At 42.9% G+C, this 16,614-nt stretch overlaps 3 protein-coding genes across 3 annotated transcripts; 1 reads left to right on the top strand and 2 right to left on the bottom strand.

Moving 5' to 3' along the window:
- Window positions 1-922: 922 nt before the first annotated feature.
- EAE97_000630 (uncharacterized protein) lies at window positions 923-5,954 on the bottom strand (the record flags this gene model as incomplete). Its single annotated transcript, XM_038871140.1, has 6 exons — window positions 923-1,056; window positions 1,109-1,397; window positions 1,449-5,307; window positions 5,355-5,544; window positions 5,598-5,730; window positions 5,820-5,954. The coding sequence occupies 6 exons, from the start codon at window positions 5,952-5,954 to the stop codon at window positions 923-925; spliced, it is 4,740 nt and encodes a 1,579-aa protein (XP_038738501.1).
- Window positions 5,955-9,643: 3,689 nt separating this feature from the next.
- Window positions 9,644-11,072, bottom strand: EAE97_000629 (uncharacterized protein; the record flags this gene model as incomplete). The annotated part of the gene is made up of 5 exons (XM_038871139.1): window positions 9,644-9,694; window positions 9,743-10,062; window positions 10,115-10,819; window positions 10,881-10,960; window positions 11,032-11,072. 5 exons carry the CDS (start codon window positions 11,070-11,072, stop codon window positions 9,644-9,646), a joined length of 1,197 nt encoding a protein of 398 aa, XP_038738500.1.
- A 496-nt stretch (window positions 11,073-11,568) lies between these two features.
- Window positions 11,569-16,218, top strand: EAE97_000628 (uncharacterized protein; the record flags this gene model as incomplete). The annotated part of the gene is made up of 8 exons (XM_038871138.1): window positions 11,569-12,267; window positions 12,374-12,578; window positions 12,856-12,998; window positions 13,048-13,182; window positions 13,241-13,307; window positions 13,358-13,489; window positions 13,536-15,869; window positions 15,923-16,218. 8 exons carry the CDS (start codon window positions 11,569-11,571, stop codon window positions 16,216-16,218), a joined length of 4,011 nt encoding a protein of 1,336 aa, XP_038738499.1.
- Between the last annotated feature and the right edge of the window lie 396 nt (window positions 16,219-16,614).

Here is a 16,614-nt window from a genome sequence, read left to right as displayed (position 1 = left end):
AAGAAAGACTCGAAACTCGAGAATATACACCCTATAGGTTGTAGACAGGGTAGCAAGATGGTAACGCGATAATCAAGGGAAAGGGAGAAGATACAATATGATATGATATAACGGTGACGGCGATGCGAAGATAAAGTGACAAGAGGAAGAAGAAGATTCCAAGCTACGAGTGACTATAGGAGTACACACTACTACCGCTAAGCCCAAATAAACTACGAGGCCACCGATGAAACCGAAGCATTTATCGACAAAGTAAATCAAGCACACAAGCACACAATCCACAAAATACATTCTAGATCGCATCTGGCTGTCTGTTTTCTCGTTCAAATTTGATCATATCAATCATCTCATTTCACATTTCTATTAAAAAATTCGCCCCAAAAACCACATGAATGAAGTAATAACCCACTCATTCCTATTCTTTTTCGTGAAAAAAGTTTTCTTCTAGTGATCTTCATCTCATCTTGTCTTTTCATATCATCGTCTAATATCAATCATCTCAGTTTGTCTTATCTTGTTCCCATATCATATCCCTAAAAGACGAAGCCGAAAAAAGAGAACCGAAAGATGTGTCTGAAAAATCGCAAGTGAGAAAGCAAAAGAGTATTAAAGTAACTTCCAACGCCTAATTGGGAGATTGTACACGATTGCACTTCGGAAAAATCTCGTGCTATCAAATCTACAAAAGAAAAAAAATCTTTTGGTCCCCCCTTCTCGCCTCCAAAGATATAAAAATATACGCTAACAATCAAGATTTCATGCTACCCCAAGGTTGTGCAAATGCTGGGAGGATCCCAAATGCCATATACAAAAGGCTCTCCAAGCCATGGCAGAAAAGGTCTTAAGTTCGAGGGTGTGAAAATGGTACAGAAGAAGGTAAGAAGTTTTGCATTGGATAACGGGACTGTAATTGTTCCCGCAATCAAGCACTGTTCGCCTCCTCGTTGTCTGATTGCTCGGCAATATCATCCTGAGTATATTCCATTTTTTCCTGCTGTTGCATGGCTTGCTGAGAAACTATCTCTGCTAGACGCTTTAACCTTGGAGTTTGAAGCCCTGAGTCCTTGTTAGTGATGATTTTTTTACAAATGTGGGGGGGGATAATTACATGAAGGTGTATATGTTTCTAGGGCTGTAATAACACGAGGTTCGGCGATCTCATATGGCCCACTATCATCCATATCAACGGCAGCCAAGAGCAATACGTCGCTCTTTTCTGTTACGCGAGAAGCGACAGCTTTCATGATTTCTCCGTTGATGGGCTGTTCGTAATCAGCGACGAGATATTGGTTAAGTAACTTCTGGATTTGATTAGGTGAGAGCATCCAGCAGATATCCTGAATAATCTCGATATCGTTAAGAGTGGCCTTTTTCAACTGGAGGAGCTTGGTTGCTTGCTGTAAACATGTTAGCACGTGGTCTTACTAGAAATACACAATGTTACTCACCATCAAGTGCTCTAGCTGCAAAGTTCCCTCTGGCATGTCATGACTCTTACACCATTCCTCGATTCTTGTAATATTGTAGTTGATTTGGAGTCCCCGCTTCCACGACAAAAAGTTTCTTCTCATCAAAAGATCATTGAATGCGGTGACACCAACCAACCTGAGCAATTCAGTAACTGTTTGGGTTATGATCGAGTCCTCTAAATAGTATGCTTTCATAGCTTTGAAAACATTGTTGAGCAAGCTAAGCAAGTTGTCCATGCTGAAGGCAGGTGCTGAATTCGTCTGGAGCAATTTGCCCAAGAATCTGTTGCTTTCATTGGTGACGAAACCTGGAAGTGATTGCGATTCGATAATAGCCGGAATAATCATCTTCTGCAACTTCTTCTTCAGTACCTTCATCCAAGTGTGATAAATATTGAACTCTAAGCTCTCGAGATCATGCTTGACGATATCAAGGAGACGGTCATACTCGAAATTGTCCGACTTCTGAGCTTCATACCAGTCTTCAGCCAAGAAGACAAAAGAAAGCATCTCGTGAACATTAGACAACCAAAAAGCACCAGGGTTGACAGCCTCATCACCGTCATGTTGCATGACTTCATGTTGAATAGATTGCATAACATTAGCGAGAAATCTTTCAGATTCCTTAACGAACCCATTGTTCCACATCTCTGATGTGACGAGGTTTATCAAGTAAGATGGGAAAAGGACTTCCTTGTCTGTTGGTGGTGGAGTAGATGAAGCCGCTGGGATCTTGAGGTTCTTGATCAAACCAATTGTAACTTCTTCATTCAAGCCCTCCTCATCAGCCAAAAGGTTCTCGAGCTCGAACTCAATGGTGTCAACACTTGGTTGGAATGTGGAACCAGAGAGTGTTTGTTGATGGAGATTGTTGCTTGTGACAGCCATAGATACTGGCCTTGGGTTGTATGCTGCACTGAAGCGATCTATCTCGCGTGGCTCGGCTCCTGCACTTCTGCGTTTCGGTTTCTTCGAAGAAACCAAGTTGATGAGGCCATTTTGTTGCGCAGCAGCAGCGCCATTCATAATCTCACCGTTCGGTGGTAGAATTGGGCCTGCACGCTTTGCTAGGTCAAGTTGATCTTGTAAGTCAACAAGTTGTTGTCTGAGAGTGATCTTCTCGGATTCGTGTAAGGTGCCCTCCTCCTTTGCCTTCTCGAGCTCCAAGTTTGATATTCTGAGAGACTCTCTGAGCTCTTTCTCTTCTTCTTGCAGACGCTTGATATTGACAGCTGACTCATCGAAGTTTGTTTGAAGTTTCGTCATTTCTTCTTCCATAACAGCGAGACGTGCGGCAGTTATTCCAGCTTGGTTGGCTTCAGTTTGCAATTCCTTTACCCGAGCTTCCAACGCATTGTGTCTGTTCTTCCATGACTTGATCTGATTTTCGTAGTTCTCCACTTGAGTCACTAAAGTCTTGTTCTCTCTCTTCATCGTGCCAACAGACTGAGTAAGTTCGACGACCTTGTTTTCCAATTTGTAGGAAATTTGCTTGAGATCTCTTGCTTCTTCACGGATCTTCTTGTACCCACGACGTGCTGTTTTACCTCTCCAAAGACTTTGGACAATGACAATCTTTTTCCTGTAATCTTTCCACTTCTTGAGTGACTGCCTCGATCGCCAGGATCTTTGGATGATCATAGCAGCATTTCCAACCCTGGTCTCCATGATTTCCTTTCTGCGCAAGAATCCCTTGGCAGCAGCTTGAGCGAGTATAACATTGTTGCGAATCGCCAGGAACTTCTTGCGCTGTTTCTGACCACGCCAAACTCTTTGGATGGTTGTGGCAGCCTTAACCTTACGATTCTCCTGGGCGTTCTTACGAGCCAGGTGACCTCTAACCGCCGATTGGAAAGTAAGGATCGCACCCCTAGCATCAAGATACCTGCGTCGATAGTATTTTGCTTTTAGATTCTTCTGTATCATGATTGCACAATCGTTAAGTCGGGTTGTTCGCAAGTTCTCCAAAAAGGCCAACATTCCTGCGCGGAAAAAGATCTTTGTCAGACCAAGTTGATACTTGTCCAATCCACCTCCACTGCTAGCACCGAGTGCTTTAGTAAGAATTTTGTTGGCCATGTCACGGATTTCTGATGTCCACGCTGATGATGGTGTCAACATGTAGTATCGTAAAGCAAACTCCTCATACGTCCAACGAGTAGGATATCCCGCACAACTGATGCGGACCGTCTCAAGCACACCGCAAGCTCGCAATTGACTCAAAACCATAGGACCTTCGAATACCCATGACTCCTTAGCCTCGTTGGGCTTGATACAGCGAATGTAGTGAACATCAGTACCGTTGATAGTGCTCATAAGCTCGATAAGAGATGACTTGAAAATTCCACCTAGAGTAGGTTTGCGATTGACAGCAACACCAATGCGTCTACCAGGTGTAGGTTTTGTTGCAGCCGAGGTTGTTGCCGAGGCGGTATCCTTTTCCCTCACAGCAGAGGCAGCATCCAAAACTGTGCCCAAGAATTTGTTCGAGGAGGCTCTCAACACTGCCATATGCTCATCAGGAACAGTGTCACGATTCTTGTCAATAAAGCCGTCCGACTCATAAGTGACATCGATAGCATAATGGCAAACTGTGAATGACGATTTCCCGAAGCGAGGCTTTTTGTAGAATTTGTTCTTGTCGGCAGCGAAATTATGATGCAGCTTTGTGACAAATTGTTCGTCTGATCCCATAGGCAGCCTGGATTCTTCGTCAAGGAGTGACAATACACCAAGCTTTCCCTCAATCAGATCAATACAAGGTTGATTGTCCGAAAAGTCGATAAACGTCCAGTCAATCTCCTCCCTGAGATATTCCTCTTGTTCGAGCTTGAACACGTGAGCGTTAAACTCTTGTTGGAGCTTCTCATTTGCGTAATTGATACAAAATTGTTCGAAAGAGTTCTTGGCAAAATGCTCGAAACCATAAATATCCAACACACCAATGAAAGTCTTCACACGGGCTAGGACTTCATCGGTGGCAAGGGCATGGTTGATACTGTCTACGAGCCAATCGAACATACTTGAGTAGATGAACTTCGCAACCGAGTCTCGCACAACAATGGCTTGTTGTTGAGTCAAGTTTGAAGTAATCTTCTCGCCTCTTGTGATCAACTGTTTCTTCACAGTCCACTTTGCGAACTCGACAGGATCCACGCCAAGTAACGCTGTTGCCTTTAACAATGCCGGCTCGTTGGGAGCCAAGACAGAGTCCGTTCTCGAAGCTGTGATCTTTACGTCTCCTAAATGCAGCAATGCTGCAAGCAATTTGAAGATATCCGCTTGCTGACCGGCATCCACTCCAATTGTTGCCAAAGATCCCTTGAGCGCTTCGAATTCTGCTTTATCATCAACGCCGTCGATAGTTGGCGAACTTCCTTGGTTAAGGTAATCAAACTGCTCTACGGGCTTCAGGTCGAGTTCCCTTACCTCGCTTTCCGATGCTCCTGCTACTAACTGATAAAAAACGTGGTAATTTCGCTCTTTGAGTGGTTGAAACACTAATCTCGAACGCTCTAACAAGTAGGTCCGGATTTTTGCTCCAATGATGTTCGTCTTGTCGTCGAACATAATCTCAATATATTTTCCAAATCGAGAAGAATTGTCATTACGTGTAGTTTTGGCGTTACCGAAAGCTTCCATAATAGGATTCGTGGCCAAAATTCGTTCTTCGGTTTCACTCATTTGCTCTGTACCCCGTTTCGTCCTTGTCCCTGGCTGATCCGGGGATTCTCTGGTAGCAAAATATCGCATAATATATTTGGCACTGACAGTCTTTCCGGCTCCAGATTCTCCTGATACCACTATTGTCTGATTCTTTTGACTCCGTAACATGTCCCTACAAACTGTTAGCAAGTCACCGGGGTTTGAATGACAAGTACATACGCAAATGCTTCTTCTGCAATAGCAAATAAATGCGGAGCTTGAGTAGCTCTTTGCCTTCCCGCATAAACTTGTACCATGCCAGGAACGTATAAAGAATCAACTCGTGCAAAGGGATTCGTTGCTATCAGCACAATACCACTGTATGTGTATATTTCTTTCTGCAAGTATCTCAATCGAATAGCCTGTAAAACTGTCCCGCATAGTCAGTTTGAGGAACCGAGAAAAGTGTATTTGATAACCTACCAGCAGGCTCGTTAAGATGGGAAAGATTCGTTAGATCATCACTAGCTTCGAGCATCGTTGGATTCATGAGAGGGGGTAGAGAGGCATTATTTGCTTGCGTCAACGCTTCTTCTGTGGCTTCTATAGATTTGGTCTGTCGTGAAAGATGAAGGTTAGCACAATTTGGGCGGAGAGGTGAGAGACAAGTATATGAGGTTCTTCTCCGGACGCAGGATAACAAACCTCTCCATTTTCGAGTTGAAAGACAAGTGTGTACTTGTCTCCATTCAATGTTTTCGAGACCAATTCCGAAGCAACCCATCCTTCAGTGGTATCCGGCTGCCATGCCTTCGTACCAATCTCATAATTATGCGCCATGATGGCGGTGTTGATTGTCGAGAACCTGCCTGCCCTCGAGGTGCTTCAAATATAATAATAATGGGGACGTGGTTCTTCCAGTATCGGTCTGCATGGAATGAACCACCCTAATTGTAACGGTGTTGTTCAAGTAAGTAGCGAAATAGGTGTTGAAGATATGCCACCACAGATGACTTGTCTTCTTTTTCTTTGTAAAATAAGTACAAGATGCATTCGAAGATGGTAAGGAGTTGAGAGCCACGGTATTTGGGATTTAGGATGCTTGTCGCGAGCTCAGTCGTCAACAGGGATATGTCTTGGCGACGCTAAAATATTTTAGTCATAAAGTACACCAAATTCCCGGTGACCCCTATTTTCGTGAATGTGGGACAGGCAAAGGGTATGATGGGACTCCAGAAAAGAGCAGATCTGATCTGGAGAGAGTGAGCGTGCAGTACGGAGCAGGAGGTCTTGATTTTCTTTCCTCCTTTCCTGATACTTATATACAACAAGCATTGTATTATTCAAAATTAAGATTGAGTCTATTCCCGTTTCATGCAATCGGGTGAATCCAACAACATCAACATTTCTTTTCTATTTGACGAATCATGCAATAGAAAATGATAATGAGTGTTCCTGCTAACCTATCAGTATCTCACCGCTTCGATTCACTTCAAAATGGTAACGTGTAAATTCAATCCACAGTAATGAATAAGCACTCGATCCAAATAAAGATACAGCTGCTGTATTCTGCACTGTGTAGATTTTAGGTCATCTACTATATAGGTAGGTATCTCTACTTGGGAGAAAAAGAGGCCAAAATTGATTACCTTAATAAATTTTATAATAAATCAACAAATAGCAAAATCTCAAAAATATTAGTTTTTAACTAAATTCTTGAATAATTTTCAATTCTAAAAGTATTTAAATCTTTAATTGTCTGAATTGGAATGGGACAATTGAATTATCAAAGAGCTTTGCCAGTGGTCAATTCCGGCCTGTTTTTTCTCCCACGAAGAGGGTATCTACAAATGTATGCATGAAGTCGGTATTCTCTATTTCACCATTGTTGTCCATCGTTCAATCCACATTGGTCATGTCGAATTATCTCCCGGCTCAAAGTTGGGGAACTATAGTTGGGGAGACCCAGCATGGAGTTTCATGAAAGGCTACCTAGTCATTCAAGCAAAAGTCGGTAATACTCGACAATCCATTTGAGATTTACTTCTCTACATCATGAATTTATGTGATAATGCTGTAAATACCTGGAAGACAGACTAAATTCTAGTCCTGGTATAATATCTTTCGTGTGGAAATATAGTGTAGGGCTTAGCCTACCAATAAAGTTTTCTAGAAATCTTGGAACCTAACCCTGCATTATCGATTGTCGAATATCAAATTGATTCATTGTGATAAGTTTAAAATCTCAACACAGTAAGGAAATTCGACTTAGATGCAACGTTGGAGTAAGAAACGTCTTTGAGCCTTGCAAGGAGTTTCTGAAACTTGGCTGAATAGATGCATATGAGCTAAAAGACAAGATCATACTTTGCGATTCCAGCTACCATTTTCTACATCTCAATATTTGGCAGAGGATCTAACAGACTCCAGCAGAGTTAGGGGTAATTCATAATCTTCACGGTCCATTGATGTGCCATACGAGAAATCTTGAATACACCAGGCACCACGGTCTGAAGAGCCCAGTTGGATCGTATCTCTCACTTGCCGCCTTCAACTTCTTCATATATCTTGCACCGTATACTTTAAAAGAATCGTCTGCGTACCAAATCATAGTTGAGGAACCTGTGCCGCGCATACAAATATCCTCTGGCAGAAGGAGCATCAATTTACTCAATCAGATTGAGAACAGTGGATGATGTGAGGTCATCCGATTTAGCATTCGCGTGCACTGTATTGATGAGACAGATGAGGAACGGCTCATCTGATGCGGTTGGAGGGGCAGAGACCGTTGAGGGCTTAATGTTCAATCTTCCTTCTCAGCCAGTCAGGAGGGGATTTCTCACCGCCTCGTATTCTCACAGGGAAAACTTCTTGGTGTTGGACGCAGGTTTCCAGAGCTTTCGAGCATCAATCATGAGCTGGACATCGACACGGAAACTCGTTGTAGAAAGCCATTAGCGAACCCCATTGGCGCTGGAGGCTGATTGCCCTTCTGCAAAACTCAGAAGCGAATCAATCTGTAGTGTTTGTGCCTACCTAGGTAGTTGTGGTTAGATATCCATAAACGGGTTGAGTGATAGGGGATTGACTGTTGGTTAGTACAAGTTTGAAAAGCAAACTTCTTCCATGCTAGAAATTAAACTTGTTGCCACAATGAATGATGCGTTTGCATCCACCAGAGTGCCAACAGACCGGAATTGACCACTGGCGAAGCCCTTCAACAATCCAATTGTTTCGTTACAATTCAGAAAATTAAAATTAGATAGTAACATAACTAAAGACAAGGTATCTAGAGATTTGTTTAATACTATTAATTCTTATAATTTCATTTGTGCTTAATTCGTTGTAGAATTTATTATTGAGATAATCGATTTCGGCCTCCTTTTTCTCCTACGTATAGCGAGGGTAGGTAAGCAGTGTAGATGACAAGTTCGTCCGTAGGGGAAGAGAGGGGGGGCGTTGATAATAGTCCAGGGGTCTAAGATAAACTTTCGTAAGAGATCAACACTTAAAGGAATTCGGGTTTGATTGTTTCGACATAATTCGTTTGCACATGTGAATGAATGTGTGTGATTTATAATGTATAGTCGGGGCATTTGAAATATGAGGATAGCTTTGCAAGATATCTCTTCAAGAAAGAAACCCTTTGAGTGTAGACAGGATCCCATATAGACTGTCGAAATCTGATATTACATGCACAAAATAGATAAATTGCACACCAAATTAGATCCCTTGCATTGGACCTGAAGGACCACTTGACCAAGCAATCCGAGTTAGATGATGCTGAAGAATGTCTAGGTATTGAAACGCTTTTAATATGAGGAGTTTGATATCGCTACCCATGGTGCTTGACTTCGAGATTGATATGGAAGATTTCAAAGGAACAACATTTCAGAAAGAATTGCAATCGGAACCTGGGAGAATATTACATTATAAATCATTTCGCGCGGTGCGTAATTCACCCACATATTTTATTTCACTCAGAAGGCTGAAGTCTGGGAAGAGAACCCTGCAAAAAATTTCATTTTCCATCTGTTTTGTTGACGCGGGGTAAAATTGTTCAAATTGATGAGACCTACCTAGTAGGTACCAATTCACATGTTCAACAGATTTCATTCGAACGACATGATGTGTACACGAACTAGGAATGCAATGTTGCTTTCACAACCTCATTCTTTTTATTCTCCTCACAAATGCAGAAACTGATATGGACTTGAATGGAATCGTGATTGTCATTTGACTTTTCCTAAGAAGAAATCTACATACTCCATGGGGATTACCAGTGGAAAATAGAGATCAAAAATATGGAAGGGATGTAAGCTTCTTAAGCAATTAGGCTATTCTAATAGAAGCGAGTAAAATACCGGATCAAAAATGCAGTTTGGGAAAAACACCTATGCAATTGCGGACTATGCTTCCTGAACGACTTTGTGTGCCAAAGCACTTCGGAGGTACTATTAGGCCAAGAACGTCGTTCCTTTAGAAAGGTAGTCAGGGAGTGAAAATATCGATGACCCTCAAAATTTCATCTAACTCTGCTTACACTCAGCAGCCTCTTGCTTGGGCTTCGCAGCATCATCCTAATTTCTGTTAGTTCATGTAGATAAAATGGGTATCTGACAACTTACGTCCTCATCCGACTCATCTTCATCATCATCACGGTCTTCACTCATATCTTCCTCATCGTCTTCATCCTCAAAATCGCCTTCCTCCAAATCGTCATCCAATTCCTCGAATTGAAGGGCCTCACCAGTGAACCAATCGATTGCACGTGGAATAAGCTTCTCCTTAATATCTTCACCCAACTGGTAATCAAGCTCAAGACGCTCCTCAATATCCGAAGCCAAGTCATCATCGTCCTCGTCGGTAGGTGCCTTGGGTGGGGAGAAGAAGTTGAAGAAGGACTCTGTTGGGACCGTCTTCTTAACAACACGGGTTTGCTTTGTGTCTGAAGTGATAATTAGTAGAATCCAAGCATGACGAAGTTGTAACAAACTTACTCTTGTTGCGTTGCTTCTTGCTCTCAACTCGAACAGTCAAATCTTTGCCTTCCTTCCAGTTGATCTTGTCACCCTCAGCATGGTCATAGATGAAGTCTCCACCGTAGCCACTCTCGTTTTGATAGAAGTAAGTCTTGGTAATTGTCTTGTTAGTGAAGAACTCGTTGTCGGCAAATTGGAAAATCAAACGGAAACCAGGTTTGTCAAGGTATTCCATTTGGATATCGGTCAAGTCCTTGAGGGCGGCCTCATCTCTATCTGTGATCATTTCGGCAAGCGAAACTTGGTTCTTCATGGCGGAAAGCCAGAATTCTGGGATACCGGAAATCTTCTCGGCAGACTCATCGACCTTTTCGGCTTGTTCTGCGTCGTGCTCTTCATCGTCCTCCTCACCCGACTTAATCTCCTCCTCGGTAGGCTCAACTTCACCGTTGACGATCTTAGCTCTCTTCTGGTAAAGAGGAGTGAACTTGGCGAAGTACTTCTTCTCAAGCTCCAATACCTCTTCTTGGAATTCGGCCTCTAACTTCGAATGTTCTTTCTGAACGCCCTTGAGGCCGGCAACGCGACGACGGACGGGTGTAGGGAGGGATTCGACGTAACCAGATGAACGGCCTACAAGGGAGCCAAGCTTTCCTTGAATCATTTCGACAAGTTTTGGGTTTTGTGCGAAAATGGAGGCTGCTGTAGCGCGGTCGAACTCCTCTGCAAGATGAATGTCAGTCATTGGCTTAAAAACTCGGTGTAGGACGGAGTAACAACGTACCTTCCTTAATCGTGCCAACACCTGGTTGCTGAGCATGCGATGAAATAGGAGCGTTGTTCATTGGGGTATTTTGAGGAGTACTGAGAATTTAAATGTCAATATTGTAAATGGAATTTTTTGAAGTATTTGGAATGTCTATTTTGAAACTTACGGAGCGGTTTGGGGGTTGTTTTTCTTTGGAATGTCCGACATCTTTTCGACTCTTTGAATTATTTGAGTAGGTTGATAAAAGAAGGGAAGGTATCTCTTGGGGTGTGAGAGATTTTGTCTCGTGGCGATGTTCTTAAGAAGAAAAGTTCTTGAGGTGGAGGTTGAGAAGTTGTTGGATCTTAGCGTCCAAGATTTATTTAGATTGTGATTGCGGGCTACCACGACTTCTGAAATAGCCGATAAGGCGGGGCGAAAATAAAGAACCTGAGGTTGAGGTTGAGATTAAGATGACCAATAACCAGGTAGATACGCCGAACCACCTTGGTACCTAGGCATTTTAATCGTCTAGTGAATACTGGGTACTGTAGTAAGACTTTCCTAGTACTGCTTGTTGAATCGCGCCGCGCTACGAAATTATAACTTTTTCTAAGCTTCTAGGTTGGCTGCCAACATTTTGGCCATTCACCGATAATGTATATTTCACCTTCATAATTAGTCGGTTTTCAGCTCAAAAGCTTTATATTTTCGTCAATTCAGTATGGCAGAGTCCAATGGTTCTGCTGCTGCAGGCCACCGGTCGCGGCGAAGCAGCTCGATCGCAAATTATAGGGGAACGAGTCGCCATGGGCTTTACAGAAGAGATTCCAATGTGTCCACCACAAGTTTCATGGATGATGTTGAGATGGCACACGATGAGATGTTTTCGGGTGCTGTTTCCGAATCAGTTCCCTCTAGTATTGCATCCTTCGCACATCGACGCTCGCGAGCAGATTCTACCGCAAGTTTCACCTATTATCAAGAGAACGACGACGATGAGCTTTTGCGAAGCACCGAGGACGAAGACGATAGCGCTATTATAGATGAAGAAGACGACATTCAATTTCAAGAGGAAGATTCGGACCTAGAAGCTGCCGGGTTGGCTATGAGAAGGACGTCAACCATAGAATCCAGAAATTCCGTGCATGATCGATTATTACGCAGCGACAGTGCAAGAACAGATGGGAGCAATCTTGGACAAGGTCATCGAACTAATCAAAAAATATATATCATCACAGAGGACCTCACTATAGTAGTCGCTGGTTTTCGAACAAGTACTTTTGGATTTGCGCTATACTTGGCCATCTGTATCCTTTCCTTTGGTCTTGGTTATCTTTTGCTACGATGGTTACCACGCTGGCAAGTTCGGATCATTGGTACTCCATCACCGCTGAGAGAATGTACTTGGGTTGTCATTGAAGTCAGTAATAATCGTATACTCGAAATTCCAATATTCTTTTCAAGCGACTCCGAGTACCCCCCTTAAACTGCAACAATGCGCGTGCTGACTTGATTTGTGTGCGTAGAACCAATGGGGAGAATTTGTTGTTCAAGATGTCGAATCAAAGGAATACGGGCGCTCTCTTTCTACAGTCTTCGGGCTGTCAGAAAAGAAATACATGTCTTATGATTATGACGATGACCCAATTTTGGACAACTTACGTATTCTTGATTATCGTTATATGCGCTTCTCATTCAATCCCTTAAAGGATAGATTCGTCCTTTGTAATAGTGAGTTTCATCCCTATCTGACTGCCCCACGGGCTTCAATAGTCCACAAGCAATCACGGTACCCTCAATTTGAAGGGTTCCAATGAACGAGAACCTGGGATTGTGTATCACAGGTTGATATCCCAATGCGTTGGGCAGACTCAGCCTCTTTGAAATATTCCAGGTTCAAGGCTTCCTCATTGTCGGAACACAACCCAAACTATTGGAATTCGTGGGCTATTTCTAGCCTGTGTGAACTTACTGTCATAATTGAACCACACTAACTAATAGCTCACAGGCTGGAAGGATCCGGCATGGACCGACGTAAAATCCATTCGTTCTGGAATCAGTGGAGAGGAAAAGGAAAATAGAGAACTAGTATTCGGAAATAACATGATCGACATCAAACAGAAGACTGTTCCTCAACTTCTTGTGGATGAGGTACTTTATGATCCTCTCACCTGGAAGAAATCCCTACTAATTAGCTTAGGCATTCCACCCGTTCTATGTCTTCCAGGTTGCCAGTCTTATTTTATGGTCAATGGATCAGTACTATTACTACGCTGCGTGCATATTTGTCATATCCGCTGTGAGCATTACTACTACACTTCTAGAGACTAAATCGGTGAGTACATATACATACCTGACAGATTGTATTATACACACTAACAATTCAACCAAAGACAATGAAACGATTGAGAGAGATTTCAAAATTTGAATGTGACGTTCGTGTACTGCGCAATTCCTTCTGTAAGTCACTCGGTTTTTCTTTTCTCGCAAACACAAGCTAACATTTTTAGGGCGTTATGTTCCATCAAGTGAACTTGTTCCTGGAGATGTTTACGAAGTTACGGATCCTGCACTAGGACAATTTCCCTGTGATAGTCTATTACTGGCTGGCGATTGCATTGTCAATGAAAGCATGCTCACTGGTAAGGTCTACAAATCTCACAAGTGACAAATTCTGACCTCTTTTAGGCGAGTCCGTTCCTGTCTCTAAAGTTCCTGCTACCGATGAATCTTTGCGGCTTCTCAACTTATCTGCTTCATCCGTAGCACCGGAGCTCGCGAAACATTTCTTGTTCTGTGGGACTAAAATCATCAGGGCACGCCGCCCCCATGACGACAACGATGGCGAGGCAGTTGGGCTCGCTATGGCTGTCAGAACAGGCTTCAATACCACAAAAGGCGCATTGGTTCGGTCCATGCTCTTCCCAAAACCTTCAGGATTCAAATTTTACAGAGATTCCTTCCGGTACATATCTGTCATGGGCGGTATTGCGATGCTAGGATTTGTCGCATCGTTCATAAACTTTGTCCACTTGAATTTGGCGTGGCACTTGATTGTTGTCAGAGCTCTTGATCTGATAACAATTGTAGTTCCACCAGCTTTGCCTGCTACACTTACCATTGGAACCAATTTCGCCCTGGGGCGCCTTAGAAAGAAACAGATATTTTGTATCAGTCCTCAAAGAGTGAATGTCGGTGGAAAGCTCGACATCGTTTGTTTCGACAAAACTGGAACATTGACCGAGGATGGTCTAGATGTGCTTGGCATTAGAGCTGTACATCAGCCCGCCAATAGATTCAGTGATATTCTCACTGATGCAACATCTTTGTTACCCGGGGCGGCTTACGAGCGTGACCCGACAGTTGATTACAACATCCACAAAGCCATACTCTACACAATGGCAACATGTCATTCGCTTCGAGTCGTCGATGATGAACTTATGGGCGACCCACTGGATCTCAAAATGTTTGATTTCACTGGTTGGTCTTTTGAGGAAGGCCAACACAATTCCGGCGATACCGATGATGAGGAATCGGGAGGATTGTCACCTTCAATTGCGCGACCCCCGGCAGGCATGGAATACGATTTGGATGATCAAGACAACGCTACTAACTCTCCTATTGAACTTGGCGTTCTCAGATCCTTCGAATTTGTCTCCCAACTTCGCCGAGCCAGTGTAATCGCCCGGAACTTTGGGTCCCAAGGGTGTGACATCTATGTAAAGGGTGCCCCTGAATGTATGAAAGATATTTGTAAAGCGGAGAGCTTTCCCAGTGATTTCGAGGATCTTCTTGCGTATTATACCCATAGAGGCTTTCGTGTCATTGCTTGTGCCACGAAACATATCAAGAAGCTTAATTGGGTGAAGATGCAGAAGATGAGCCGCGAAGACACCGAATCAGAATTGAACTTCATTGGGTTCATTATCTTTGAGAACAAACTCAAGCCGAGCACAGCTGGTGTGTTGGACGAATTGACTGAAGCTGGTATTAGGAAGGTTATGTGCACGGGCGACAATATTTTGACAGCCATCAGTGTCGCCCGAGAATGCAATCTCATCGACAAGACCGCTCATTGTTTTGTACCCCATTTCGCAGAAGGCAACTCGCTAGATCCCAAAGCTCGATTGTCATGGGAGAGCATTGACAATGGCATTTATAAACTCGACGATCAAACTTTAACTCCACTTCCTCCGCCAGTGGAGGGCGATGCGTCTTTGCCTTACGATATATCTAACCTAAGGAATTACTCTTTGGCCGTGAGCGGAGATGTCTTCCGCTGGGTTGTTGATTTTGCGCCTCCAGTCGTTGTACAAAGAATGTTAGTCTGTGGCCAAGTATTCGCGCGGATGTCGCCCGACGAGAAGCATGAGCTGGTGGAGAAACTACAGAGTATTGATTACTGCTGCGGATTTTGTGGCGATGGCGCGAACGATTGTGGTGCTTTGAAAGCCGCAGATGTTGGCATCTCGTTGTCTGAAGCAGAAGCCTCCGTCGCTGCGCCATTCACTAGCCGAGTATTTGACATTACCTGTGTTCCCGAAGTTATACGTGAGGGCAGAGCAGCTCTAGTGACCAGCTTCAGCTGTTTCAAATACATGAGTCTGTACTCGGCCATTCAATTCACTTCTGTGAGCTTCTTATACGCATCGGCATCAAACCTCGGGGACTTTCAATTTCTCTTCATTGATCTAATACTAATCTTGCCTATCGCCATCTTCATGGGATGGACTGGACCTTTCCCTACTCTATGCCAGAAACGTCCTACAGCCAATCTTGTATCAAGGAAGGTCTTGACGCCACTGCTAGGTCAAATTACTATTTGCATTCTCATTCAAGCCATTGCATTTCAAGCAGTGCGACAGCAGCCTTGGTTCATTCCTCCACACCTTAACAAGGATGAATCTAACATTGAAAACTCCGAAAATACTACGTTGTTTTTGGTATCATGCTTCGAATACATTCTCTCTGGAATCGTCCTTAGTGTCGGGAAGCCTTTCCGTCAGTCCATGGCACATAATCGTAAGTATTTGCTCTTCTTTCTTCTTTCTTCTTGACGACTAATTATTCATTAGTGCCTTTTGTCGTCACGATTGTCGTAGCATTACTATTCTCATTGTATATGCTCTTTGATCCTTCGCAATGGTTGGCGAATTTTATGCAACTAACTGAACTGAGTTGGGACTTCGAGGTTTTTATTCTGCTTCTAGGTATTGGATATATCTCGCTGGCATGGACATCTGAGAATTATCTGCTACCGAAACTTGGAAAATATTTGGGTATTGTGAAGACGTCAATCAGCCGGAAGCCTAAGCAGAGGAAGACATACAAGTTGGTGTTGGAGGAGATGCGCTTGAGTTCAATGCAATAATGGCTGCGGCCAATGAACAAAAACGCAACCCATAATGTAAATGTAATTATATTTGTACACAAGCTGGAAAATAGATGGTTTATAAGAATCTTACAGTAGCCTGGCATGATACCCAGATTCCCGTTGAATCTACTTGAATTTTTGGAATTGTTTGTATAATTATTTTCAATCAAATTATTTAGCAATGCTCGATTATTAAAAACTTGATTATATACCAGAGCATCTTTTTATTGAATATTACTCTCTATAAACAAAAATATCAATTTTTGAAAAATACTAACTTTATATATAGATTATATATAGTATATATTATTTATTTAAGAAATTTTATTATATAAATCTTATAATCTAAATTAAAATAAGATTATTTATAGAATATTCTCATTATTGATATGT

Source organism: Botrytis byssoidea (assembly GCF_014898295.1).
Source record: "Botrytis byssoidea strain MUCL 94 chromosome Unknown BBYS_001, whole genome shotgun sequence".
Taxonomy (NCBI): domain Eukaryota; kingdom Fungi; phylum Ascomycota; class Leotiomycetes; order Helotiales; family Sclerotiniaceae; genus Botrytis; species Botrytis byssoidea.
Note: the sequence above shows the minus strand (reverse complement) of the source record. Positions and strands in the feature narration are given on the sequence as shown.